This window comes from Gasterosteus aculeatus, chromosome 17, assembly GCF_964276395.1.
Source record: "Gasterosteus aculeatus chromosome 17, fGasAcu3.hap1.1, whole genome shotgun sequence".
Taxonomy (NCBI): domain Eukaryota; kingdom Metazoa; phylum Chordata; class Actinopteri; order Perciformes; family Gasterosteidae; genus Gasterosteus; species Gasterosteus aculeatus.
In genome coordinates this window covers 6,889,361-6,916,238 of record NC_135705.1, presented here as the reverse complement: position 1 = coordinate 6,916,238, position 26,878 = coordinate 6,889,361, and the positions used below count along the sequence as shown (strand labels likewise).

Below are 26,878 nucleotides of genomic sequence, written 5' to 3'. Positions count from 1 at the left end.
CGCCCTTCATGTGTCGAGAGTGGGAGCTGATAACAGAGTTTTGTATTTACATTTCAGCCGAGTGTTAAGGAGGTTCTTTCAGGCTGCAGAGAGGCTAATATTATTCTTATTTGTCTCCAATAAGAAAATTATCATTCCGACAAAAGATCCTTCTCAGAATAGGTAAAAAGTATTTAACAATCCAAAAAGATTGGTAGATATCTTCAACTCAACCAGTTTTGACCTCACTGTTGACCAAATTTAAAGAGGAAAAAAAAGTGCAAAACCCACACACTTTCCTATAAATGTCAGTTGACAGTATTTGTCCTCAGACATAATATGAAATCTTCTTCCAACCTTTTCAACATTGTGACCTCAGGTGAACCTACTTCTCTCGGTTCAATTAATGCATTTCTGTGCTCTCTGTGTTTGTATTTCTTTCCATCTTTCACGCTGCCACCTGGTGCCTCTGTGTTTGTAGGAAAACAAGCCAGGAAGAGAAAGAAGGAAGCACACACTCCCACTGATAAAAAAAACAAACCCAACACATAGGAGGTCAGCTACGGATGCAGCTGGTGTAGATGGAGCACAAACAAGATGTCTAGACTGACAACAGAAAACAGCCTTTGCTCTTTACCTCCTTTTTAATTCACACAACAATGAGAGACTATCAGAAAACGATAGTTGCTGGCAGAGAGACTGGGAAATAAAGTTGATGACGTGGCAATTATTTTTGTGTACGTGTGTGTGTGTGTGTGTGTGTGTGTGTGTGTGAAATGGGACATCGCAGGTGTTTTCGTCTGGGACACTAACCCCGGCCCAATGTGCAATGTCTTCTTTTAGGAACAACCTGCTACTGAAGCGTGATGGCAACCTCTGCAGGGGGTTGATAACTTTACAATGAGGCTTCGGTCTTACTGAGTTTTAGGGAAATGACATCACAGCAGGCAGAGGGTGGCGGGACAGCTGGCGCGAAACAGGAAAAATACAATGTCCATTTAATACTCAATGTCTGTAAAATTAAAATCTCAGATTTCTAAGACTTGAAAGGGTTCCTTCAAAAGATTCTCAAAAAACCTGTACAACTGATGAATTCGGGAACCGTCTCTTGGTATCGCAGCAGTGGGGAAAGAAGTAAAATGTTGACATTCAAAAATGTACTTCAGTAAAAGAGGCGTTAATCTACACGGTTAATGAAAGCGGAATAATTACGTCTCATTCGTCAGAATTGCTACTTTAATAAATATGTTTTGTGAAATAATTCACATGAACGCAAAAGTGTAATGTTGTAAAAGGCTACAGTTGACTCAATATGATTTACCTAAGTAGTGTAATCCATAGCACCATAATATTCTAGAAATGGATCACATACGTTGGTAAGTGTAATCTTAATTCTAAAAGTAACTACAGCTCAAAAATTAATGTAGTGTAGTAAGATTAGGAAAAAATAATGTACTCGAGTAGAAGTGTAAGTACGTAGACTTTCTTTTATCATGCCCCTTCTTTCTCTCATCATTTGGTCGCCCCTCAGGTGACATACCGTTTTATTTCAGAAAAATGCTTCAAATGAACCTATTCGAGAGAAAAATATCACTTGTGGTTGAACTGCTCCATTTAAGGGGTCCAAAAAAGGTCACTGAGCTAGGAACTAATAACTGCTACCAGATACAGCAACAAAAATAACTGAAACAATAACAGGAACAATTTAGTAAATGTGTTGTGAAATTGGAACTTTTCAGACTCACAGAATGTAATCACAGAATTACATGTCATTGGGAGGGAAGGCAAAATGAAAGTGAAGCATCCGCTTACTCATTGCCTACATCCTTTTGCGTAACTAAACGTGCACTCATCAGCACCAAGGTGAACATGATTCACATCATAAATATTCATCTGACCCATATTTCTCCATGTCATTTAATAAGAGATAGTTGCTTTTGGATTGAAACAGAGCGCTGCTGTGAATGTTGGGCAGCTTTTTCATTTGCTAGTGCTACAAAATATCCTCCCCAGAGCAGCCACTCTTTAATTAACAACATAATTAAACTGCAATAATATGCAAACACAACCTCATTTTCTGCTTGGTCTGGCCTTCATATCTCAGACATGACCAATCAAACGGGGAAACAATTATACGGGTATGTGAGCATGAAAAAAAATTAAGATTAGAACTTAAATGAAGTTGTACAGCAGTGAAATCTGCTGCACATGTGTGAAAGATCAACAAAGGAATAAAAGAAAAAACACAGGAAACATTTCTCGTGACAATATATCAGACCTCCTGAGAACAAATGATGGAAGACTTCACATGAAAGGAGAGATCACATTCTGCCTCGTGCCCATCGACTTTATGATCGCACTCACCACACCGGGAAAGATTTTGGAGAGTCGCTCAGCGGCTGCCTTCGCCTTGGACTTCCCTCCGCCCAGGCAGTCTTCAAACTCGTAGAGCGGCTGCCGGACTGGATTGGAGTACGAGATCTTGGCGTTGTCTACGAATGTGATGTGTCTCACTCCCCATCCCTGGAGGACAAAAGACAAAACATACTCTGTCATTTTAAAATCACATTATTTTGTGAAACTCAATTCTTTGACTTGACCGTTCACTTAAGCACCACCTTCAGGGACAATGACTGGGAGGTTGTGCGGTTCCTAAATAACACCCTCTCATTTAGAAATAATGGACGCATCAGTGTGCAGGTAGTACATCGTCCGCTGATTCCTGCTGTTCATTTGAAATCACCCTACGTTAACACACGTCTATAGCCACAGCATCTATCAGAATAAGAAAAGGTCGACATTGAAGACGCGTAGACACGCATTCATGAAGAACATTGCAACTGCAGGCAGCAATACTCTTGACGGCACTGTAATGTCGTCAGTGTAGTCGTTCAAAAAGGACACCGCATTGTATTCTAGCAGGTGTTGGTGTCTGACAAATGACCTTCAGAGAACTAGCCTTTTGCATCTGGTTCTTTCCATGCTGGGGAAACTGAATTACAGTAAACACAGAACGACAGCAGTCAATCAATAAATGTTATTGGATAAACTTTATAGGAAATCGGTGGATGAAGCTAAACAAATATTCCTGCCATGACAAAAACAAAGTCTGGGGATGATTATTTAAGGTCGCTGGAAAGCAATATAACCAGTAAAACAACCAGATATTGGTGACTGCAACACTTAGGAAGCAACACGTTTTACACACCTTACCACATTTATATTTGATAGTTGAGTTAATGAAAGTGGCAGGTTGAACCGTTTCCTCAGATGTCCTAAAGATGATTTAATTAAGTACAGTTTTCTTTAGATTTATCTTTAGGTTTTTGCATCTGTTATTTAAGCGTGTTGAGCTCCCACTTAGAATACGGATATTGGCAGTATTACTGAATGTGGAGGAAATTAAACTGGCCTTCATATATATATATTGTATTTATATTAAGCCGGCTCAGCGTTTATACTAGATTGCATGAATAATTTTTCTTCAGATAGCCAATCTTAACATCCTTTTTTCCCTTTCTTTTCTTTTGTAACAATTCAAGATGCTTTATATGTAACATACTCTGATGAGTACAGAGGCAAACGTCGGATACCGTCAAAAGTCAGTTAACGGCGGAGTAAATTGAAGACGGGAATCTGGTAATCAAACAAAGATTAACAGCAAAGAGCCCACTGCACTCCTAAACTCTGTTTGGTCAAGTACTAAATACATGGTGTCTGATGCCTATCTTTTTGTCCAAGTATTCAATCCTTACCATGAGAGTCCTGGCTACATTGCAGCCCAGAGTCCCAGCCCCCAGTAGAAGACACTTAGTGGAGACCACCTTGTCCAGGTCCAGGGAAGGAACCAGCCTCCACCTCATCAGCTTCAGATTCAGGTCCACGGAAGACTCTGCAAGTCTGCAGACAGGCATCGGAGAGATGACTGAAGACACTCTTTGTTCACAGGGTGCAGACTTAGGGTGACAAAGTTGTTTTAAAGCCACAGATGGCACAGCATGCATCTCTGCAGTACTGCTGAAGACATTAGTCTTGACTGTGGAGGTGTAGAACATTTGTAAGAGCCCAAACTGGTCTCTTAACATAAAGCGCCAAATACGCCAATTGCAGTTTAATCATACTGACACAGTCCAGTTAGACCCGTGCACTGTGTGTGTATTACCTTTTAGGGTCCATGCATTCACTGAGGTTGACCATCCTGGGTCCCATGGCCCCTTTAGGGTTCTTCTCCCAACCTACACTCTTGGGACAAGCTGTGAATGAAACACACCAACAGTGTGAAAGAAGCCTGAAATGCCTCATTACAAAAATGAGGTGTGGAAACGTTATCAGAAGACCGATGACACATTATAAGTGTCGATATTCACAAATTGCAGAAAGATTTGGGTTTATTTGTTCCAGTTTTGCTTTTGACATGTTTTGCCTTTGTTCCAACACAATGGAGGCAAAATGGGATTTCAGTTCTGAAAACCCATTTTGAAAATGTGATAGTTATGAATGTTTTGAGGGACAATGTCCAAGGTATTCTGAATAATAAGCAAACCAAATTGTTAACTTTTCTTATTGCAATTTCCTTCCTGATGAGAAAAAGTCAAGTAAGAATGGATGTCAAACAAAAGCGCATCAATTAGAAAAACCTGTTACGTTTCACAACACGACAAAAACACCACCAACCGTTATCTCTCTCTAGCACGTCATCTCCCCACAGGTATTAGCTAAGAGTTTTGCTACTTATTTGTGATAATTTGTTCTGATTCTAGTCAACTTCTGAATAATAGAATCACACAGTTAAATGAATACTGAAACGGAATGAGATTGCAAAAGGTTGGAGTAGCAGTATGAACCGATTTTTGTGGCCAACATCAGTGCGACGGGCAGGAGCAGCTTTTCGTAAGGGTGTTTTGGTGGAGAGTTGGACTCTATACCAGTATTATATTGTCTTGTTTTTTTCCTCAAATGAACACCATGAAACGCCCGCTGTGCTTCTTGTCCAGTTTTAGTCATGCTGCTAGGACACTGCTTCACAGCGTTTATTCTTCACTATTCAGCTTTGGTTGCTAGATCAACAAATGTCGCAGGGTATTAAAGAGCCAAAAAACAATGCAAATTGCATCGACACAAACAAAAGACGGTGTAGGTTCAATTTGATATCGGATCGGGAATGAGATATGTGAATTATCAATTATTATGACATTAAGGACTAAATCCCATTTCTGGTGACGATTGGGCCGACCTAGATTTATTTATCCTTTTCAAATAATACCAACTTTCTCCATACAGAACCAAACATAATTATCTAACACCATTTCAGTTGCATGAATTCGGTCAGTTTGTGCATGCAGAGGTTTACTGAGTAAACAAAAGACATCAAAACCATCACCCCCATTACCATCCTGCTATTACCATTTAAATGACTTTCACCCCGTATTCAACACACAGAAGGACTAATGAAGGAGCTGTGGGAGATTAGTTTCGTCATGAAAAGGAAGCAGAAATGATCGGTGGAAGCATTGACGGCTCAGTTACAATATATATGCACAGAACCACTGAGAACAACAAGAAAATGTGAACATACAGACGCAGCCATGACACATACCAACACGGGTAGATGCCATGCACCGTTATGTGGACGGACATGACCACACATAAAGGAACGGAAATTACCTGAGTTGAGTGGATGCTTGGGTAGTTTTATCTGGAGGACGACACTGTGCTGTATGGAGCGGCTTCCCTGCATCGTTCGGTCCCTGAAACACAGCACCTCCACCGTGTCCAGCTTGGAGCCCCTGGCACAAACACATAAACCAAAGGGAGACAACGCAAATCAACACACGCACATAGCATGTACAGATTGGAAGTGTGTCCTTGAGATAGAAGAATAAAAATAGGTGACTATTGAGATATGACGGATATAATTTTACATGGAATAAGCCGTCTCCCTCTCTAAAACAACAAACACAGAAGTGATCAAGCCCTAATATGGAACCAAATAACCACAGTCACATTACACAATCGACCTCTATTGATCCAACTGAGTTAGCGAGACATTGCGGCTACATTGTAACTCTGTAACAATTCTGAAATACAAGACAAGTGCCAGGAAAAACTCAAGTCTTTGGGGAAAACGACAACAGAAAATGACTGATTGCGTTTCTGAAATTCAGCACTTCAGAGCCGAACTGCGATTGCAGCGCTGAAAAGGGCAGCACCGTCGATATGGTAATAGAATCATATGCAGGAAAGATAAAAATCAATTTTCAAAAAGAATCCGTAACCCATCAGTTATCATCACGTCACTCTTCTGTTGTAAAATATTCTGCCACTCCAGCTTTATTAACCGACAACTTTTAAAAAAACAAAAATAATTTTAAGTCTTGAGTTAAGTGCGGCTCGAGTAGAGAAGAGAGAGAAATATTTGTTCAGTTGAGCCGGTAAGTCATTTGTGTTCCCTTGTTCTTAGTCTGCATACTTACTCAAGTGCCGTCACTCTGTAAAGCAGATGAAAACACAACATTGGGAGATAATGTGGTAATAAAAACTGATCAAAACAAACGCTGTCACCGGATTGTAGGAAAACAGATTCATAATAACTACAAATTCTACCAGCATGCTTTAGAAGTTGTCTGCACTAATAGTTGATCATATTAGTGATTTGTAACTAAACGGCAAATATTTGATTCAAAGTGTTCATTTGATCAATGAGCCATACTCGGATTATGGTAAAAAAAGAATAGGATACAATAGCTGAAATAAACATTTTTGCGTTTAATGTTCCTGGGAAACATTCCCTAACTCTCAATTTAATCCCCAAGTAAGGGGCTGACCATGTTAGGAACAGAAAATGATTTAAGGAAGACTTACTGTTTTGTTTCTGCAGTCCTAATAGTGCATCAACCTTTTCAAGTTGGCTGCTTATAGCTACAGTACAGGGCTTTGAATGCATTGCACAAGGTAAACTCTTGTTTGCTACATTATAGCCGACATGGGTATAACATTTCTGAGACGTCTGCAGAGTAAGTGACACGTTGTTAATCTTTCTTGAAAACCTTTCGATTCACTCAAGACATGGATTCTTAGGTTTATTACTGAGAATTTTATAAAAACAATTGGCACCAACTGGTGTGCTGAAATATTTCATTTGTAAATACATCTCCCTGCAAAGCACACACGTTTCCACATAACGCCCCCAGTTATGCAACAACCTGAGTCAGTACTTGAGTTTTTAACAGTAAAACACTGTGAGTATAACAAGCTATTTTAAATTACAACACACGTGTCTCATCCGCTCTTTACTTGTAGACATGAACTAGATTTGATACAATTCCCTCCTACTGGATCAATTATCGATGGTAACATAAAGTATGCGACAAATACAGCATTGTAGCTTAATTCTTTGTACACTACGTTTTAGGAGCTGTGTGTTTACGCAAGAGGGCCAATGGTGTGTACACACAGCAGCTGCTATGTGGTGCATGTGTCATGAATGGGAAAGGAATGGCTTAACAAGGCACTCCATTGACGGCCATTTGAGTGTAGCAATTGCATGATATGATCCACACGCACCGTCATTTTGAATAATTTGAGTATTATTGGAAATCCTCAGTGTCCGCTACAATGTGGGGGAAACATTGTAGTGCAAAGCGATTTGGGCAAAAGGGACCATGTTATAAACCTTGAGTAAACACTGACAACACCACTGTTGCTAAGCAACACCTAGACAGATGTTTTTCCCTTCTCGTATGACCGGCTTCCTACACTTCAGATTCAGGAAATTAAGTAAGCAGAGATTTCCTGTCTTCTGCTGCGTGGCGTGGGGCCCAAGTTCAGTAGTCAGCCATCTCTTTACAAGCAAATTCTCACTCAAGCAACACACACACACACACACACACACACACACTTACACACTTACACACTTACACACTTACCATTGGCTGGCTAAAAGGACCAGTAGATTTCTCAGAGGCCAGCCCGGATGTTGGGAAAGAGTACACGGATCATAGACGCCCACAGTAACCTAGAAGAGAGTGTGTGTGTGTTGATTGTGACTGTCATAAAAATAATGATAATAGAAAATGATCTGACAGAGATGAGTAAGGAGGAGTAGAGTACAGTACTTTTTGTACTATACAATCCTACAATAGCGCTCAGGAAATAAAACCTCCATACATTGTATGGGACTCTATCAAACTGCTCTCACAGAAACATGTTTAATCAATTGTATTAAGAGATCTGATTTCTTTTTAAACAAACTGGACTAGTACCTTCTTTGTATCAGTGAAGAACGCGTCCCAGTCCTCAAGCGATGCCATCTCAACGGTGTCAGCTGTGTACTTCATTATGAAGTAAGGCTCAGCAGTGGTCCCTCTTTTGATACACAGGTTGTCATAGGCCTCCTGCAGGGCTGTGATCTAAGACAGAAATAATTGGGATTCAGTAACGATTATAGAAAGCTCTGTGAATTGCACCATATTTCACAAACAGAGGGAGGGAGGGAGATTATATATATATATATATATATGAGAGTGAGAGAAAGATATTTTAAAGGGTAATCATTAATAATATCTATTCACCCATACATTTAGCTGACCCGTAACATACATTGTAATAACCTGTAATGTGCTATTTTATACATACGTAGAGGCCAGTAAGTATTTACAGTAAGTATAATCTGGTATGGACGAACGAATATAATGCTAATGCTAATTACAAGGATAAATATTTCTGTATGAATTGTTTTATTTATGAACACCGTAAATGTTTAGTTTGTCTCCTCATATACACGCTCCCAGTTGGCATCACACGGTTCAGGAATCATTCCGATTCTTTCCTAATGAGGCTTTTTCGCACCAGGAATCCCTTGACCGTAGAAACAAGAATTCACCTCACTCAATTATACTATTCTACAACGTAGCGCGCATTTGACCAAATGGACATATTCAAATGTTGCGGTTGGGAGCTGCATCCATCTCATTATCAATGAGGTTAGGAATGTTAAAACGATGGCAGGACAGAGGAAACATAAATGGCAAACAGTATTTCCACCAGAAATTTTATGTATAGAATTTGTAATGACCATCGACATTGTAGGGGAGCAAACCTGTTTTGCTGAGAAAACTTTCTCTAGGGCAGAGGGCGGTTGGATAATTTTTATTCCCTCTGGGAAGCACAGTGCAGGGAAGCAGAACCAGTAGTAGAAATTGTACTTCTTCAAATCCTGAAAATGGATGTAAAAAAATGTCAGAAATAAAGGGAGAGAAATCGAAAGACACTTAAACGTTGACATCATTACTTACTATACTAAACACTAACGCATTTCAAATATGTTGTTTATACGTACTGCAAAAGTCAGCAGAATGAATTTGCAGAGGATGGATGGGTCCTTTAATGCAGCTCCAGACTGTATAGCATCCCATATCTACAAAGCAACAGGAGAGGACAAATCCCATTCATTAGATCACTTAATCCGCAAGTGCACATGTTTTTTCATTAAAGTAATTCCCAACCATGCGTCTTACATGAATATGTGTGTATACGTGTGACAGAAGTGTTTCCTATTGTATCTATTTTACCTCCTTGGCCTCCTTCTCCAGCAGAGCCTTCTTATCGGTGGTCTTAAAGGCATCAAGAGTGTTGGTGTTATAAAGTGTTCCGGTAGCTGGACAGCAACGGGCTGGTGTCGGTCCATCGCTGACAACAAAACATATCATACTTTTATATAAAAATTGTACTTATTGACTGTTGATTTGTTTATTTTCAAGGTGCAACAATTTGTTTTATTGAAGGCTTTCAAATAACATGAAAGGGAGAGGTGATCCCCATAAAAACAGACCTAGCTGATACACCTTTATGAAATACAACAAAGAGTACTTCATAAAAATAAAAACTTTAATCAACTTAATTGTTTATTGTTCTAAAAGACTACTCAATCAATTGGAGAGGTTTATTGTCTGTTGTTGGTTGAAAAACATTATATAAATATATATTATTATTTTAAACTAAATAACATGAGGAGAAGATACAGCAGATGTGTTTTCTACAGGCAATATAATGCATTAAACTTACACTTCAAATGCACTGAACTCCAACGTCAGGCGAGTTGGCAAACCAAGTGGGTCACCTATCAAATAAAATGTGTTTTAACATCGCAACAAATTGGCCTTCACCGTTTTCATATCCAGTATGGGAGAATGCATACATTTGTATCATAAAACACCTAGAATTGTCAAAAGACAAGAAAAAAACAATAACATCAACTATATATACAGTCATTGTTATAATGATACCATCTGATCTCACCACTCACCGTTGTAGTAATATCCTTTAATAGATTTGGCGCTTTCATCCAATCTGTAGTCATTGAGTTTCTTCTGAGTGAGCTGATGCCAGAAGCCTGCTTCCAGAGCACTGCTGAAGGGAGCAAACTGCAGCTTGAGGTCTGGAGGGGAAGACGCTGCTTCACTTTTGTCAGATGCCATCACAAATTCACTTACGGGATGCGCTGCCAAGAACTGGAAGTTGGAGGTTATTGAGACAAAACAGTGAGTCAGTTCACCAATAAATGCATTGGTATACCACAAAACAAATATGATTATGGGAAATTGAGCCTACTAGCATGCATATCTAAACATCTGAAACGGTCTCTGGCAAAACAAAATAACCTTCCACAAAAACGTTAAGATATAAAGTGTAGTGTGTTGTACAAATTACAAAGCATTTTGAAGTTATGATTTGGAGCAAAGTAAATTAAAGCGACTTGATTTGACAAACTGTATAATAACACAAGTCAACCCTTAGCATGGCTATTTTTATACGGTAGATATGCTGGTGCATTTATTTAGGCTTTGTGGTAACTAGTGGTCATTTATTACCGTTACGAAATAAATTAGTAAGAAATCAATCGAATAATGTGTATATATATATATATATATATATATATATATATATATATTGAATAATGGGGATACAGTAAGGGCATCAAATTGTTTTTCATTTGGATTACATTTGTTTCCAACGTGTATATGAACGAAACACGGATTGCTAATTTTATGTCATTTGGAATATTTCTTAGTTGCGAATTAGTACCAAAACTTCAAACCCTGAAATACTTTAAGGGTCTCCTTTAGGACTTTTGAAGTTAATTTAGAAGTCGACGTACGTTCACAATCATTGCTCACTTGATGAGGGCTTTAACACTTTTAACGCAGACCACACAGTGGAAGCAGAAGCTCGGAAAGTTTAACTGCCCTTTCAAACACGACTCGCTTCTCCGACGAAATTATTCACAACATCACTATGTAGCTGTATTTCAACCCAAGTTATAGCTGGTACACCGTTAACACACGTTGATCCGTCAAACTGTAACAGCCTGAGGTTTGCACATGGATGCAAATGGGTTTGTGGACTTACCAGAAATCCTCACTTCCTGGTCTAGTGAGTCATGTGATTGCGGGATTTGTCAACACAGCAATGCATTGTGGGTAAATAGCTAGCCACTTTAGCTTAGAAGCTAAAGAACTGAATCTCTTATGGTGCAAGGAACAGTGAGTAAAATATAAGGAACCAAAATAAAAGCAAGAACAAGCAAACGACAAAGAATGACAAAACTGACAAAAACTTGTACGTGCCGTTTCTTTTCATGTCGGATTGAACAGATTTGTAGAGTTGTTCGGGCTAGCAAGAAGTGAGTAGCGCCGTCCGTGTCAGTTTGTAAACGGTAACGTTACACCCAAAAAACCGGTTTAGTGAGGTTAACGTTACGTCACAAACGAAACATTATTGTATTCAAACAGGAAGAAGTGCACATTGTCGGCAATAAAGGAAAAGCAGCTAACGTCACGAGCTCATATTCATCCCAATGGTTACCTGAAAATGAGCGTTGCCTGGACACCGGGGAATTACTTAGGGGCCGTCTATAAACTACACTAGTGCTTAAAAAAATGAGTCCTTAAAACAGTCTTTGATTGAACAGAAGTTGATACATGAATACATGAGCATTCATTGTTGCTCATTTAAGAAGTCGTTTTTGGTTGAAGAATATTTTATTGCACATTTTTGTTATTGTTGGATTAAGTTTGGACACACTTGTTAATCAATTGAATGAGACGGTGTGTCCAAACGTTTTGACTGTACTGTATAGTGGGGATTATTTTTCCACATTATGAAAAACAGCTTTATAAAAAAAAATGATGTATACAAAATGCATGGCAAGACATAATAAAATATGTGTAAAACGTACAAGTTACAAGACGATATTGTTCATTCTTCATCCCACACTGTGGTCCTCCTTCATAATATAACAACCATTTTGAGAAAAGACTCCATTAATCTAAATTACCATTGACATTTTGGTGACGATTATTTCAAACATGAATTGTTTTTGAATTGGAATTTAAAAAAATAAAAATGTAACAACGAATATAAATTGAAAATGTGGAATTATGGACTATTGTTGTGAAATGAGAGAGTAAACTGCTTAGACATTTTAGATTACAATCGATGGCCTCAAAGGCTAGAGAGACAAGTGAAGACGGAGAGAGAGATAGATAGAGAATTGAGGTTACTATTGTATGGTATAAAGAGGAAAAAATAATACCAGAGCTTGATCCCTTATTCCCCCTGCTTATTATTCCATGCATTTTAGAGTTTTCAATTTCATAGCAGAAGAGATTGTGACTTGCAGCTTTTCTGCAGTGTAACACACACGTGCTAGAAATTCTCCTTTGTATAATGTTGATACTAGTATGTAAATGCTACTATAGTCATCGGCAATATTCTGTCCCCGGCAGGATTGTGTCTTTCAATTGTCATCTCCTTATTCATCACTGACGACTTATCACGCCTGCATCTGAAACATCATGTTTTTTTACTGAATACCACCCGACACTGGCTCCATGTTTTGGACTGAGGTATGCTGTGGAGATGACAGAGTGCAATCACACTTCTTCCAGCTCGGTTCCATCCCCCTCCGTGTTGTTTCATTTGGCTAAGCGGTGACTCAGAACCCGTCTGTGTTCACTGGACACAGGAAACGCGGGTCTCTAGATGGTTTTGCACTCATTGTATTTTACAGTGAAACACAGAAATCAACTGATCACAAACTTTTGGAAAATCGGAGCACTGATTCCACAGTGGTTGCGTGTTAATTGTGGAAGCCTTTGACTTTGTTTTGCAGGCGTAATAGTACAGTGATGCTTAAAATTCAGAGCCTGATGGATAAACTGTGATGTTCTTTTCTAAATATGTGTTTAATACAAATATACTTAGATGAGCTTCAAACTAATGATGGGTTTTCCACTGCATTGTGAAATAATAATTGGTGTTCAATGGCTCATTACACAGTGGGTGTGTTGGGAAAACTTAAAAAATGTTCTGTCTTACTAGTCACAGGGGTTGAGGGAATATTACTGTAGAACGCCATACAACGTGTGACCTCCCAGCAGAGAAGCCTTGATGAGTCACTGGTGTGTGTTATCTCAACTAAACAGCAACGCAGACATTGGAGAAGCCTTCATGCAGGTCTTGTGTATATGTCGTAAATTCGGAGACTACGATTCACACCATCAACCTTGGTGCATAACTTGTCATCTAAACTATAATTCGGAGGCTGATACACAGTTCTCTGAGAAGCAACTTCACGCATGACTTGTATGTGTCAACGCTGCTCCTAAATATATATATATATATATCAAATAAACAAGTTGTCTTAACAGCTCAGTCAACACTTTAATTTATTTTTCCTGGACTGAAGTTAAAGGGACAACTAATGTTCAATATAATGGTCTAATGATGAGAAAAACAAAGGAACAAATGCATGTTTGTAAAATGTTTGATTTATTGTATCATGATACATATCTTTTTATGTACATTGATGATGCAAAAATAAATAAAATAAAATCCGATTTTCTTTAAAATACATTCAAAAATGTTTTCCTCAGCTCTGGACCAGAGCCAATATAAAGCCATATTCCTCTTAACGAGGGTGAAAGATCACATTCTTTTGAATTTATAGGTCTCTGGTCTGACTTAACACACGCAAAATAAATAACATTTAAGTCAGACCTTTTCCACAACTGCTGCCATGAGTTTGAATCGGAGGGCAGTAAGTTACAAAAATATGAATTTTAGAAAAAACAATAAAGTAACTGATGTTCAAATTGCAGTCATAGTTTTATCTATAATTGAACCGCCCATCTCTAAAGACCAACAATCACTGCAACAGGTGTTCCTTTCTTATCGGTGAACATGCGCAACATTTTGAACCCTATGATTTGGTTCCTCAAGGCTCTGCCTGTCAAAAATGGATGTTAAGTATATTTTTGAAGACTCGTTTGAAGTTTCCGTTGCAGAGCGGGTAAATGAAAGGGTTGAGAGTGGAATTCATGTAACCTAACCATATGGTGAACATGTGAAGGTCGTGGTGCACGCACTCTCTGCAGAACGCCGTGACCATGAAAGTTATGAAATATGGTATCCAGCACAACAAGAAAGCGGCGATTATAAAGCCCAGCTGCTTGGCTGCTTTGTGCTCTTTACGTATCCTGAGGCTTTGGATGCGCTGACACGATTGGTCGATAAACCTTTGCCACGTCTGTCTCAGAGCCCCAGGGTTAGCTGGGGTGAGTTTGGCCTCTTCGACCTCTTCCCCAGTCCAGGGCAGAGCCTGGCTGGTTTCACAGTTGTTGTAGAGCACGGAAGTGTACCTCTGCATGTCTGAAACCTGACTGACATCACAGACGTCGCTCACCGACTTTGGCATTGTGACGTGACATTGGTTTAAAGATGCTTGAAGTTTGTTCTCGTTATTCCCCTCAGAGCCAATGACGTCCGGTGGGACCGTAGACCGACTCGGGGGAGTCTCAACGTCTGGCTGTTTCTCCTCGGGAGACGATGAACTTTTGACCTTCTTTTTAATTCTGATTCGTTTTGTTGTCAAGGCTAGCAATGAACTCTGCTGGCACTTGACACCAATTTTCCTGTGAGATCTGGATGAAGCCGTTTTAGATTTATTGGGATCCTCGAGAGAATATGGCTGCTCTAATGTGTTCTTGTCCAACAAGCGTATTTTTTTAGAAAGTTTTATAGGAACTTCAAAATCCCTCTTAGGTGATTTGGAGTAATTTTTTAATGCCGTTGGGGCATTTGGTCCAATCTCATTCTCCCCAAATGAGTCTGTGGGATGAATGATCCTCTCCCTGTCCCTCAGATGTTGCCTCACTGCTAAGTAGATGTGCGTGTAGAACCACAGCATCAAAATTGAGGGTACATAGAAGTTGAAGACAGCAGTAATAACCTTAAACCACGTGACAAAGCGGAAATCAGTGTCACACTTGTTTTCCTCCTCGGGTTTAAGGTCTACATGAGTGAAAGACCTCCACCCTAAAATTGGAATAATCCACATCATTGACAGCAGCCAGGCTCCAGAAATCATCACACTGGCTTTACCCCGGGTCCGATACTTTAGGTACTTAAGCGGCTGTCTGACGGAGCGGTATCGATCCAAACACAGGATAAACAAGCTAAATATGGAGGCCGTGCTCGCCACGTAGTCCATGATGAGCCAAAATTGGCAGACGAGCCGTCCCAGTTTCCACTCGTCCTCCAACAAATACACCAGGTTGAGAGGCATGACCGTGGCGCCGACAATCAGATCGGCCACGGACAGGCTGACGATGTAGAGGTTCCCGACGGTGTGGAGGCTTTTCTCCCTCTTCACAGCGTAGAGGACGAGCAGGTTCATCATGACCGTGAGGAGGGAGAGGAGTCCCAGACAGACCCCGAGCAGGACGCTATGGAAGCGGCCGTGGAGGGTCAGCGTGTGATTGCTCCTCGGGGAGTCAGCATTGAGGAGGTCACTCCAGCCGTTGATGCTGAGGTTGATGGAGGTGCTGGCGTTGAGGTGAGGAGGGTCTGAGGAAGGTGACAGACCAGATTCCATCATGGAAGGTGCAAAGGTCACCTCTATATCCACTCACATCATGGACAGGCCACCTTCGACTGTCGATCAAAACTAGTGTGAAGCACGGTGTTTGAACGAGGTGTATTTAGAAGGTTTGGACCCAAAACTTGCACAAATAACAACCAATGAGCCTTAATGTTACACAAGTAATCCTTGAACCCTGCAAAAGGCGTTCATCCATGTTCGCTTGATTGGTGTTCTTAAAAAAAATCCAAACGGTTAACACCTGGAAATCAAAAGAAAAGAGAGTTCAAAATGAGTTCCCTAGTTTTTGCCCTTAAATTTACTCGAAAGGGACTTTTACTTGTAATCTTTACTTAAAAGTCTGACCTTTGCTGGGCAGAATAACTCTAGTTCAGTTCAACATCTATTCACATTCATCAGCAAAAGTTCAATCTATTTCTGTCCTCCCCTTAAATCTGAGTGACACATTTGATTGGAGTTTTTTTTAACATGAAAACTTTTTGTCTATGTAGCTTCTGGATGTTCATATGAGGAAGAAAGATGTAACTCTGGTGTTGGAGGAAGTATCAGAGCTTTCGCTTAAGATAAACCACGATGCATAAATTCAATATCCTGCTGAAGTAAAAGTACATGTATTATTAGCAATATTTACATAAAGCACCAATAACAACTAAACGTACTCATTATACAGACAAACAAATGCCTTTTATAGCTGATATAACACACAAGATATGTTTTAGTACATTTATATACACATACACACCATATATCTTTTCCTAATCATTTCACTTTCTTGGATCGGATCCTTCTTGCTCTTTTGCTGTCCATCTGGCTTTCTTTAACACTCACCCAAAGCGGAGGGTGACAAATTACGTCAATGACAAAGCGGTTGACAAAGTGAAAAGAAGCAATAAAATTCTGCTCGTGTTTCCTGACAGAATAATTCTTTTTAGATGTTTGAATCGGCATAGCAGCTGGACGCATCCTATGAAATTCAATATGCTGCTGGAATTCTCAGCTTGGGGTATTGATTTTTTGAAGAGAATACTGAAAGAAGCTCGTTGCCATGGAGGCCGGCTAGCGTTTCTATATATGTAATGAATCTGTGAAATTGAAATATGCATTCAACCCCTTTTTTATACTCAGGCCCGAGTATAAAACATTGCATTTTATTATTTAATAACATAATATAACAATATAATTATTATTGTCTTTTATTACATAAGTGTATTACATAACTATTGTTTTGCTAATAAACCATTTATATTGACACACTACTTAAAAAACAACAAAAATAACTCATAGGAAGTTTAGGAATATTGACGAGAGATTTTTACTCAAGAAAAAATGTAAATATCAAAACATAACAAATCAAGTTGCTGAGAGAGAAAGAATAAAGCAAGTTGTGTAGCTTATTGATTATGGAGATTTCCTGTAGAAACACCTGCCTCCTTCCCATCACTTTATTCTCGTATCGATGCAGTGAAACTGACGATATTTTCTGTCTGTATCTCTGTACTTCGGTGCCTGCTTAGTCACAGAAGACTACTAGTAGGAGCCAGAAGATAAAATATTAAGATCACAAGTGTTCAGTTCTTAGTGGGGGGTGGGCTAAACGCCTCGTGTTTTTAGCAGCGCATTCGCAGAAAATGATTCATTTTAATTCATTCTCGCTTTATGCCACATTTGATACAATTTAAGTGAAAGGGAAAAACTAAAACATGTGATTCACATTAGAAACGTTGAACTCAGCCAATCAGTCACTTAAATTCACCTCCTGGGGGTCTGAATCTGAGCTTCCAGAGCTTTTCTCGTTCCAGTCCTCTGTTTGTATAATACCTGCCAACGCAAATATTTAGGAAGCACCGAACTCGGAAGGAATAACACGCTTCTAAAGGACTAAAAAAAACACCAGCCGAGAACCACTGCGCGCTTTCTTTATTTGAGCGGATATTTGTCCAACGCTAATTGTCCAATTAGATTATCTGTAATGACCGCTGCTTATCTTAATGCATCACTAAAGAGCCTGGGCACCGATTCATCTCTCGCTGTAATGAGACCCGACGGAGCCGGTATTCCTCCGGATGAATAACATGAGTCTCGACCACCTGTTGAGCGCACACATGAAAACTTTTCAGCTCTCGGCGCGACCCGCAAAAAGAATAGCTTATTCAGTCAAAGTTGGATAAGGACGTCGGCAGTTTATTGGTTAATGCGATGCTGTGCAGAGTTTCTGTACTTACCAATCATATACATACAGTTCCAGCAACGTCCGTTTAATATATTCTCCTCTTCAGCTGGTATTCCGGGTCATAATCACAAAACGTGCGAAGGACAGGGCTTGAAATTGAACAGATGACGTCAGCAACACTCTCTCGCTCTCTCTGTCTCCCTGTCTCTCTGTCTCTGTCTCTCTCCCCACCTCTCTGTCTCTCTGTCTCTTTCTTCACCTCTCTCTCTCCCTCTCTGTCTCACCCTCCCTCTCTCCCACCCTCTCTCTCTCTCTCTCTCTCTCTCTCTCTCTCTCTCTCTATGGACTTTGGAGTGCCCATGACGTCACGCTGTACAGTTACAGCCCTAAAATGATCTCGTTCTTGGAGTAGGTCTTCTGTGATTGTGCCTCCCGTTACGGCTGGTGTATGATTCACCACATGCTGTGAGCACGGGGGCTCAGGTGCAACAAGAGGCCTTTACAAAAATCCTCCAATACTGATATCTGTCAGTAAATGTTTGTACTTACAGCTGGGGCATCTCATGGAAAGCTGGGAGAGAGTTGAGTGTGGGAGCTGTATAGGGACGACTAAGGACTGCAACGCCCAAGGGACCATGGCAACATCTTCCTCCAATCACAACATTCAAGCTATTCAAGGATGAAACGGAGCACAAAGTGTGCCAATCAAGTACCAGTTGTCTTTGTGGTGTTTATTTAAAGTCCAGAACACAGCATTGTTAGAGTCATCAAGTTCACTCAGCACGGCAGACGATAAAGCATTGAGACAATACAGCGATTTGGCTCACCGGCTGTCATAGGGCAGCATGTCCTCCCACGTAAGCGTCTCACCGTCTGCAGTATGTGGATTCACGCACTTAGAGATGACTGTTTATCTTAGGTGCATGCATGCCCTCCGCCTGTTTAGAACTTCAGTCCCATAGCTCATCTTTAAAAAAGAGGATCAGACAAGGAAATGAAATATCAGTGAATAAAACATAACATGTGTATTTCATGTTTCCAGGTAGAGATGCTAAACTAGTGGAGAGAGTGTAAGTTTTGATAGGGAAGGGTTGTTGTACTGATAACAGTTTGCACTGTTGCTTGTTATAAAGGTTTATTACTACAGTTGATGATTAAGAAGCTATATAATTATACAAGTGTCAGCGGTTTCTTTTATCCTCGACATGGCACCGAACAAAAGACATAACTGTTGAACAAAGGGCCTCTGGAGGATGTTTTGTCTGAGCTACATCTACAAACTCACAAAGGAAATGTGCTTTCACAAGAAGAGCTCTGACAAAATATCAAGCATGTCTGATAACATCTCGCGCTGCATTGGGTTGGGGTTGACGAGGCTCACGGTGACGCTGCCAATGGGCCGATTCTGGGAATTCTCCGGGCCTTGATGTTGGGACGTGTTGTGAAACGACTACTTGGTCAAAATGAATGTGAACCAGCTGATCGAGGCAACTGTGGGGTGAAGTTCACACGGTCAGAATGCTTGATTCTTTTTTTTGCAAAACACATTCACGATAAGATGCCCGGAGAAACACACAGTTTACGAGAGGTCACATTATACCGTCTTTGGGTATTTGATGCTGCTCTGGCAATAGTTAATATGTAGACAAAGCTCCACTACTTAGCAGAGCAAGAGGTTCATCATTTGTGTAGTTCTCAACATGAAATCAAACTCAAAAGTGAACAACCTCACACACACAAGTGCTATTGCCTGAGGATATTTAATGCATGGTATTTATTCAATATGCTTTGTAATTTCAAACATCACATGAAAGGATAATATTTGAGCTCACTGAGCACCATGAAAATAAAAAAGATTATACATATGGTTTAATGTTTGTATCAGCTGGTCTCGTTAAAACGTTGCATGTATATCGGATATTGAGTTTCTGTTAACATATCGTCCAACCTAAGTTTTTACTGCCTTGATATGCTTATTTGATGAAATTGCACTTTCTTGTTTCTTGCTCTTCTAAGTTTGTATCACTATGGTTGAATGCACTTATTGTAAGTCGCTTTGGATAAAAGTGTCAGCTAAATTACATCTAATGTCATGACACCACAACTTATTAATAATGTTCAGATTTGTTATCCTCCAATAAGTAAAGTGAGTGCACAACTCAGTATTGTCTTTCAAGTATTTTCTTTTAATTTATATTTCTATTTATGCTGTAATTAAGTTTCCATATTCAAATTTAAATTGTGGCAACTGTTTTTGTGAATTGAGTTGAACATGAAGCAACAGGAACCTCATCATAAATCCTGCATCGGAACTGTTACTCAATAAGATTGAGAAAAAATGGCAACAAATAATAAAAATACATTGTCAGGGTCAGCCAAATTCCCACTTCGGGAGTCTAAAGTTGGGCAATTCTAGCAAACCCCAAAAGTGACTCTGCCTTTAGCTTGAGAATAAGCCAACATTCAAGCTGTGCTGTGAAGGCAGCACGTCACCAGCCCACCAGCAGCCGCCGTCAGACAGCCAGACACCTGACCTGCAATAACGGCTCTGGGTCACGGTTACCTGCACAAAACATGTAGTGTGAGCTCTAGTGAAAAAGAAAATTTAGACCTGTTGAATGACAAATGTCTGGCGAAGACGTGCGACAGAAAACCCGAAGGATTCATTTACGTTTTCCTTTGTCCCATCTCCTGCCGAGGATGCAGGAGAGTTTTATTGATTAGTTCATTATGTTCATGTCAGTCTTCGAAGCACTCACAAAATTATTTTTGGATTACTGGAGTGGAAGAATGGATCAAGCGTTACCACCATCGCTGCTCTCTCCTCCATGAAAAGCTGCTGGTGAAGAGGTAAAGTAAGGAAGCGAGAAAGGCAAGGAGGGAGGGAGCGTCTAGCGAGAGCAGATTAAGGGCAAAGTCAAAGGGAGAAAAGATTAAACAGACGAAAAGGGTTAAAAAAAAGGCTGGAATGTGCATGTGAGTGATTGTTATGATGAGGACAAAACACCAAGGTAATGATAACCTAAATTTAAAACAGTATAAGGCTTTATCAATATGTATATTCTATAATTCATCCAAAACCAGTTTAAAATGATGTATAAGTAAGTACAAATCTGAACAGACAAACTGAGTAGAGATAGTTGTCTGATTAGTTCATGATTAGTGTGTATCTGCGCACACGATGTTGTTGTAGTAGCTGTGCACGCACAGTGAACGTGGATGTGAGAATGTGTGTATGTGATTGAGCGGGTTAGAGGTCTTCCTAATTTCATTAAGACCAATCTGCATCAGAGCCCATAATAGCACATAATTACAGAGCGCAGGGGAATAAACAGACCAGTTACAGTTGAGCCAGAGGCTTCTAATGGGAGTACTGGTCACAGACATCACTATTATTATTCATGCTTTCATTTATTCCACCCAAACCCTTCCGAAACTGAATATGTATGTTCCTCTCAGACAGGATTTGACTGTCAACATTTGTCGTGAGAATCTACATGCTTTGAACTTTTTCATTTTCTCTCAGACTAAAACCAATCTCACAAGTGGCTGTTGTGGCTCCTTTCTACCGCAACGCCTGAAAAAAAAAGGAAAAACACGTGGGACCATTTCTAAGTCAACGGTGACATCTGCTGGCTCGGTCTGTAGCTGCTAAAATGTTACATAAAAGAGGCAAAAGGGGCTATCGTCTCGAGTGTGGCAATATGTGGGGGATTTACGAGCTCACAAAACAAATCAAAGCTCCCTCGTAGTTCCTGGAATCAGCCCAACCTTCAGTAGAGCCTCTATAAACTCAAACATCAATATTTATCATCAGCCTCTTTCAGATGAGCAGAAAGGTGAACCTTAATGACAGCAAGTGAGTAGACTCCTTGACCTCATTTAAGAATATGCGCAAGCAGAAGGTGATGTCGACCTTTATTTCATCCATTCTCCTGTTTTTATCCTTTACTCCTCTTCATTTGCTCTTCCTCTCTTCTTCTGTTTTCTATTGATAATTTCAACACGTCCTTACTTCTTAACGATGAGAGACAACGGCAACGCTGATGGTATTGTTGTGACCTTGTGAGTCTGTATGTGTGTCGTCACGGTAATAAGTGGTACTAGAGACAGATCACAAGCGTGGAACATTCACAAACAAAAAGTTAACAGGTGTGTGGTTGAAAATAAAACAAAGTTGATTTGAACATGAGTTTGGACAGAACAAAATGAGAGCGTGTAGGAAGTAGGGAAGGGCCCATTGGCTCGAACAATTTATGCCATCGGTCAGATTTAGCATTGAGGCTGGCGTGATCTCATCACAAGAACGTCTCTGGATTCATTCAAATTACACATTGTCATCCTGTTTCCGCCGGTGTGCAACCAATCCCACATTCTTGCATTGTTCTTTTTTACATGTAAGAAATGAATACTTTCTTCGATGTTTACTTACCTTAATTTATCAGTTATCAACATTGTTGTCCGTTTTATTTACTCTGGGAATCTTCAAGTGTAATATATCATAGCTGTGGAGGAATAAAATGTAGAATATTTCCTTCTGACCTCTACTGTACAATAAAGTGGCATATAATGGAAATACTCACGTACAAGTGGCCTCATTTGGGTTTGACAAATCAAGTGTATCATATATGCTAAAAATAAATATGTGTGAACTGCTTTTAGGAGCATGTGTGTAAATTAATAGCGGGTGAAATATCGAGTGCATCCCCTTTATTTGAATATTAAACCGTACTTGAGGAGATGCTTAGTGGGGAAGCTTGCTTTTGGACTAGAGGAATTGGAAAGAAAAGCAAATGTCTTTGTGAGTGTCCTTCAGCAACACCCTTAATCCTCAGCAGCTCTCCGGTGATTTGGATTTAGAGCTGTGTAGCTGTGCAACATGAACCAAATCTCTTTAAAAAGAGAACTGCAACTGCTACATGTCATTTCTGGACAGTCGTGTTATTTTGATGCATATTTATCTTCAAAAAAAACCTACTTTACAACATTGAAGGAAATGTGGGTATTTCAAAGCAGAAAACTACTACAGGACCAATGCACTCATTTCGAAATTATTATGAAATGATAACAAAACATATTCTCTGACACTTTGCGTCAGCCAGAAAATTTGAATAGTCATCAATCTGCATTCACGTTTACTTGATTTCAACATCTTCTGCCCGTCAGCATTTGTCCAGCCGTGATCTGATTAGGGCTTTTGACAGCCTTTATACCAGAACCCTCTTCAGTGGCAGTTTTTTTTTTGCGTCGTCGAGAGGCCCGATTCAAACGCCCTCTGCATCATCTTCACTTTCCTTTTTATAAACCTCTCATCAGCCTCCTCCTCTCTCCTTCTCGCTCGTTCCTCCTCTAGCTCACCCCGTCCCTCCCACAAATCCCTCTTCTCTCCTCTCTTCCACTTAATTTCCTCTAATTTCCTCCGCTTCCCCCACCTCTCCTCTCACTGTCTCCCTCCATTTCTGAGTTTCTTGGGCATTTAGCAGTCACATAGTCAGACATGTGAGGTGAAGGATGTAATCTGCAATCTTCACACAGTCTCCTTTAATTTTTTTTTTTTTTTTTTTACATCTGTCTGTCTTTCTCTCCTTGTCTGTCTTTGTTTTTCAAATGGTGCTAATTTGACAATGAAGTGGAGGCAACACAAATTAAATTAATTTTCTGTTGTCATGAAGAAGAACCCTGTGCTGTATTGCTGTTTGTCAAGTAATCAGCCATATTTGAATGACAAACTGGATTTTATTATATTAGGAAGAACTATATATCATTTGAGGCGTCTGTGGGTGAGTGGGGAGCACGGTCGTCCTCCAATTAGAGGGGGTTGTCGGTTCGATCCCAGGCTCTGCTAACCTGCATGTCGTTGTGTCCTTGGGCAAGAAACTTAACCCAACGTTGCTCCTGTAGCTGCGACTACAGTGTGTGAATGTTAGTTACTGATGGGCAGGTGTCACTGTGTATGGTTCTCCTGTCATCAGTGTATGAATGGGTGTGAATGGGTGAATGACGTCATGTAGTGTTAAAGCGCTTTGAGTGGTCAGAAGACTAGAAAAGCGCTATACAAGCACAGTCCATTTACCATATACACAGATGCCATCCGATATAATGTTGAAATACATTTTTACAGTTGATACATATCTAAACAATGGAAAAAATAACAAATGCAAAAGCTATATATGTCCTGAGCTTTTCTGTTTTCCCCATGTCTTAATCTTCAAGTCATAAAACTGATAAATGCCACAATTTTTATGGGTTTTCTGATAGAGATAGATTGTCAAACGTTGGTCAAAAGAAGGGCTGCATCTTAACATTACATTACATGTCATTTAGCTGACACTTTTATCCAAAGCGACTTACGGTAAGTGCATTCAACCATAGGGGTACAAACTCAGAAGAACAAGAAACAAGAAAGTGCAATTTCCTCAAATAAGCCAATTTACAATTTGCTATAGATGAGTAATGTTACAAGTACAATTTAAGTGCTACAATTTGTTAGTCTTTAGTCGAGGTAGCATTAACAAGCACTGATTCCTGAAGAGCTGATTATAGCTGATCAGCAACACCTGTAAACACCTGCAGGATGGGTATATGAAACCTGCCGTGTGGCTCAGATCGTATTTTCTGTTGGTGGCTGAAGTAATGGGAGGGTTTTGGGCCTTGCTTGTTTTTGTGCTGACTGTCTGGTTCACCAAAGGTATTTCTGTCTGTTTTGGAAACATCTATTCAATGGATCTGCATTGGAGTATAGTAAATGTAATGATGACGAAGAAACCTTTGATTATATGCAACTGCTCTATTCATAGGCTCTGGTTGGCCAGTTGGTGGCACAAATGTGAATGGTAATGGGCCGCAAAGGGCAATGAGAGGTAAGAATATTGGGTGACTAAATATTTGATTAGCTTCTACTTGACACTGACATTATTTTATTACTAATAGAGCTGTCTCCTAATGAGCCCTCCATAAAGAAGGCTCTTACGCTTCACCAGTCTGAGTCTGAGTCTGTGTTCCTGCGGAAGTCAAAAGAAGGTAAGACAGTTCTGCTTAACCCTATTTGATTCATGTTTGTGTACGGCTCAGGTTCTTGAGGTCCATATTTCATTGAGGCTTTGTCTGGCTTTTGGTATTTTGACTTCATTGATTGAATGTCTTCCCTTTTAGTCCAACTGGAAACTAACGAAGTGGAGGTTAAGGCATCAGCTGCCTACCTGAAAGCTGTTGAACATGCGCATAACGACGGCGTTCCCATCGGCGCCACGCTGGGCGACTACGGCGGCTACGGCGGCTACGGCGACGCCCTGGTCAACGGCTCGCTGGGCGACTACGGCGGCGGCTACAGCGACGCCCTGCTCAACGGCTCGCTGGGCGGCTACGGCGACGCCCTGCTCAACGGCTCGCTGGGCGACTACGGCGGCGGCTACAGCGACGCCCTGCTCAACGGCTCGCTGGGCGGCTACGGCGACGCCCTGCTCAACGGCTCGCTGGGCGACTACGGCGGCGGCTACGGCGACGCCCTGCTCAACGGCTCGCTGGGCGACTACGGCGGCGGCTACGGCGACGCCCTGCTCAACGGCTCGCTGGGCGACTACGGCGGCGACTACGGCGGCGGCTACGGCGACGCCCTGCTCAACGGCTCGCTGGGCGACTACGGCGGCGGCTACGGCGACGCCCTGCTCAACGGCTCGCTGGGCGACTACGGCTACGGCGACGCCCTGCTCAACGGCTCGCTGGGCGACTACGGCGGCGGCTACGGCGGCGCCCTGCTCAACGGCTCGCTGGGCGACTACGGCGGCGGCTACGGCGACGCCCTGCTCAACGGCACGCTGGGCGACTACGGCGGCTACGGCGACGCCCTGCTCAACGGCACGCTGGGCGACTACGGCGGCTACGGCGACGCCCTGCTCAACGGCACGCTGGGCGACTACGGCGGCGCCCTGCTCAACGGCACGCTGGGCGACTCTTTTACTCCAACGATACCAAACTAATAAGTTGGGTGGACCTTTTGGGGCACATTGCTTTAGTTTGTCGTGTAACTTAAGGATGTTTCTGCTTGTACCGCTGCTTTAAATAAAATGTTTGCCTCAATTTTTGGTGAAGAAGCTGAATTAGTGACTTTCATTCATTTGTAATACTCGTTTGAGGGGTACAATTTTGTATTCAAATACTTTCTCCACAAAGTTCAGGTTTAACGTAATTTCCAGTTAAATATTTTATCTAAGTCATATCTTGAATATTGTATAATTTCTGTTTGGCTACATGGTCTATCCCGCAAACATTTGTTGCTGCGCTAGCATCCTGTTAAGGCTAGTGCATAGCCAGGGTCAAGTACTCTTCACAGGAAGTCATGTGATGACATTCTGTGAACGTTCACTTTTGTGAGGTTTGTCAGCGCTTTGTGTACATGGAGCCTAAACCTGAATGCTACACTATACCATATTTTGAGGAAGTATTTTCTATATTTTGAATACAAAATGGCACAAGTATTTTGTGTTCGTTGTTAATTGAAGGGTATTTTGTAACTTATATTTTGATGTGTTTTTGCCCATCCCTGCATATAACCCAACCCAAAAGTAAAGCATGCAGGGAAGTTTGTCGTAGATTTGCCTAAATAAAGCACCAGGTTGACTGGATTTTTTTTAAACAATTGTAGATTTTTGAGGTTTACTCTTAGAGTAATATCTAATGCACTTGTGCAAAGAAGACATGCAGAAAAGATTTTAGATATTTGGGATTTTGGTCTAAAAGCAACCCTGTTTCAGCTTTTACTTAATGTAACTTCGTCAGATTCTGTTTCTTCG

General features: G+C 40.7%; 3 protein-coding genes across 8 annotated transcripts in view; 1 reads left to right on the top strand and 2 right to left on the bottom strand.

The window, feature by feature from the left end:
• atg7 (ATG7 autophagy related 7 homolog (S. cerevisiae)) overlaps window positions 1–11,876 on the bottom strand; it is a 41,789-nt gene extending 29,913 nt beyond the window's left edge. Inside the window, exons 1-12 of one of the 5 annotated variants that reach the window (XM_078091837.1) lie at window positions 11,842–11,876; window positions 10,283–10,487; window positions 10,042–10,096; window positions 9,549–9,666; window positions 9,317–9,394; window positions 9,077–9,193; window positions 8,241–8,387; window positions 7,905–7,993; window positions 5,644–5,765; window positions 4,142–4,232; window positions 3,735–3,879; window positions 2,344–2,502 (exon numbers count right to left, since the gene is read on the bottom strand). In XM_078091837.1, coding sequence (XP_077947963.1) covers window positions 2,344–2,502; window positions 3,735–3,879; window positions 4,142–4,232; window positions 5,644–5,765; window positions 7,905–7,993; window positions 8,241–8,387; window positions 9,077–9,193; window positions 9,317–9,394; window positions 9,549–9,666; window positions 10,042–10,096; window positions 10,283–10,454 — 1,293 coding nt within the window. In that variant the 5' untranslated portion in view covers window positions 10,455–10,487; window positions 11,842–11,876. Of the gene's footprint in view, window positions 1–2,343; window positions 2,503–3,734; window positions 3,880–4,141; window positions 4,233–5,643; window positions 5,766–7,904; window positions 7,994–8,240; window positions 8,388–9,076; window positions 9,194–9,316; window positions 9,395–9,548; window positions 9,667–10,041; window positions 10,097–10,282; window positions 10,488–11,134; window positions 11,528–11,603; window positions 11,742–11,841 lie in introns of those variants that run through there. The other 4 variants (XM_078091836.1, XM_078091835.1, XM_040202716.2 and 1 more) reach the window with 4 other exon arrangements.
• Window positions 11,877–13,790: 1,914 nt separating this feature from the next.
• On the bottom strand, window positions 13,791–18,379 carry hrh1 (histamine receptor H1). 2 transcript variants are annotated; one of them, XM_040205017.2, is made up of 2 exons: window positions 18,142–18,379; window positions 13,791–16,160 (listed from the first exon to the last, which is right to left on the bottom strand). In XM_040205017.2, exon 2 carries the CDS (start codon window positions 15,914–15,916, stop codon window positions 14,270–14,272), a length of 1,647 nt encoding a protein of 548 aa, XP_040060951.2. In that variant the 5' UTR covers window positions 15,917–16,160; window positions 18,142–18,379; the 3' UTR covers window positions 13,791–14,269. The 2 variants fall into 2 exon arrangements, with proteins under 2 accessions (XP_040060951.2, XP_040060952.2); XM_040205018.2 differs by having other exon boundaries at window positions 13,791–15,885.
• Window positions 18,380–24,683: 6,304 nt separating this feature from the next.
• On the top strand, window positions 24,684–26,721 carry LOC144388909 (uncharacterized). Its single transcript, XM_078091833.1, has 4 exons — window positions 24,684–24,777; window positions 24,887–24,949; window positions 25,020–25,109; window positions 25,242–26,721. The coding sequence occupies exons 1-4, from the start codon at window positions 24,723–24,725 to the stop codon at window positions 26,063–26,065; spliced, it is 1,032 nt and encodes a 343-aa protein (XP_077947959.1). The 5' UTR covers window positions 24,684–24,722; the 3' UTR covers window positions 26,066–26,721.
• The last annotated feature ends 157 nt before the right edge of the window (window positions 26,722–26,878 follow it).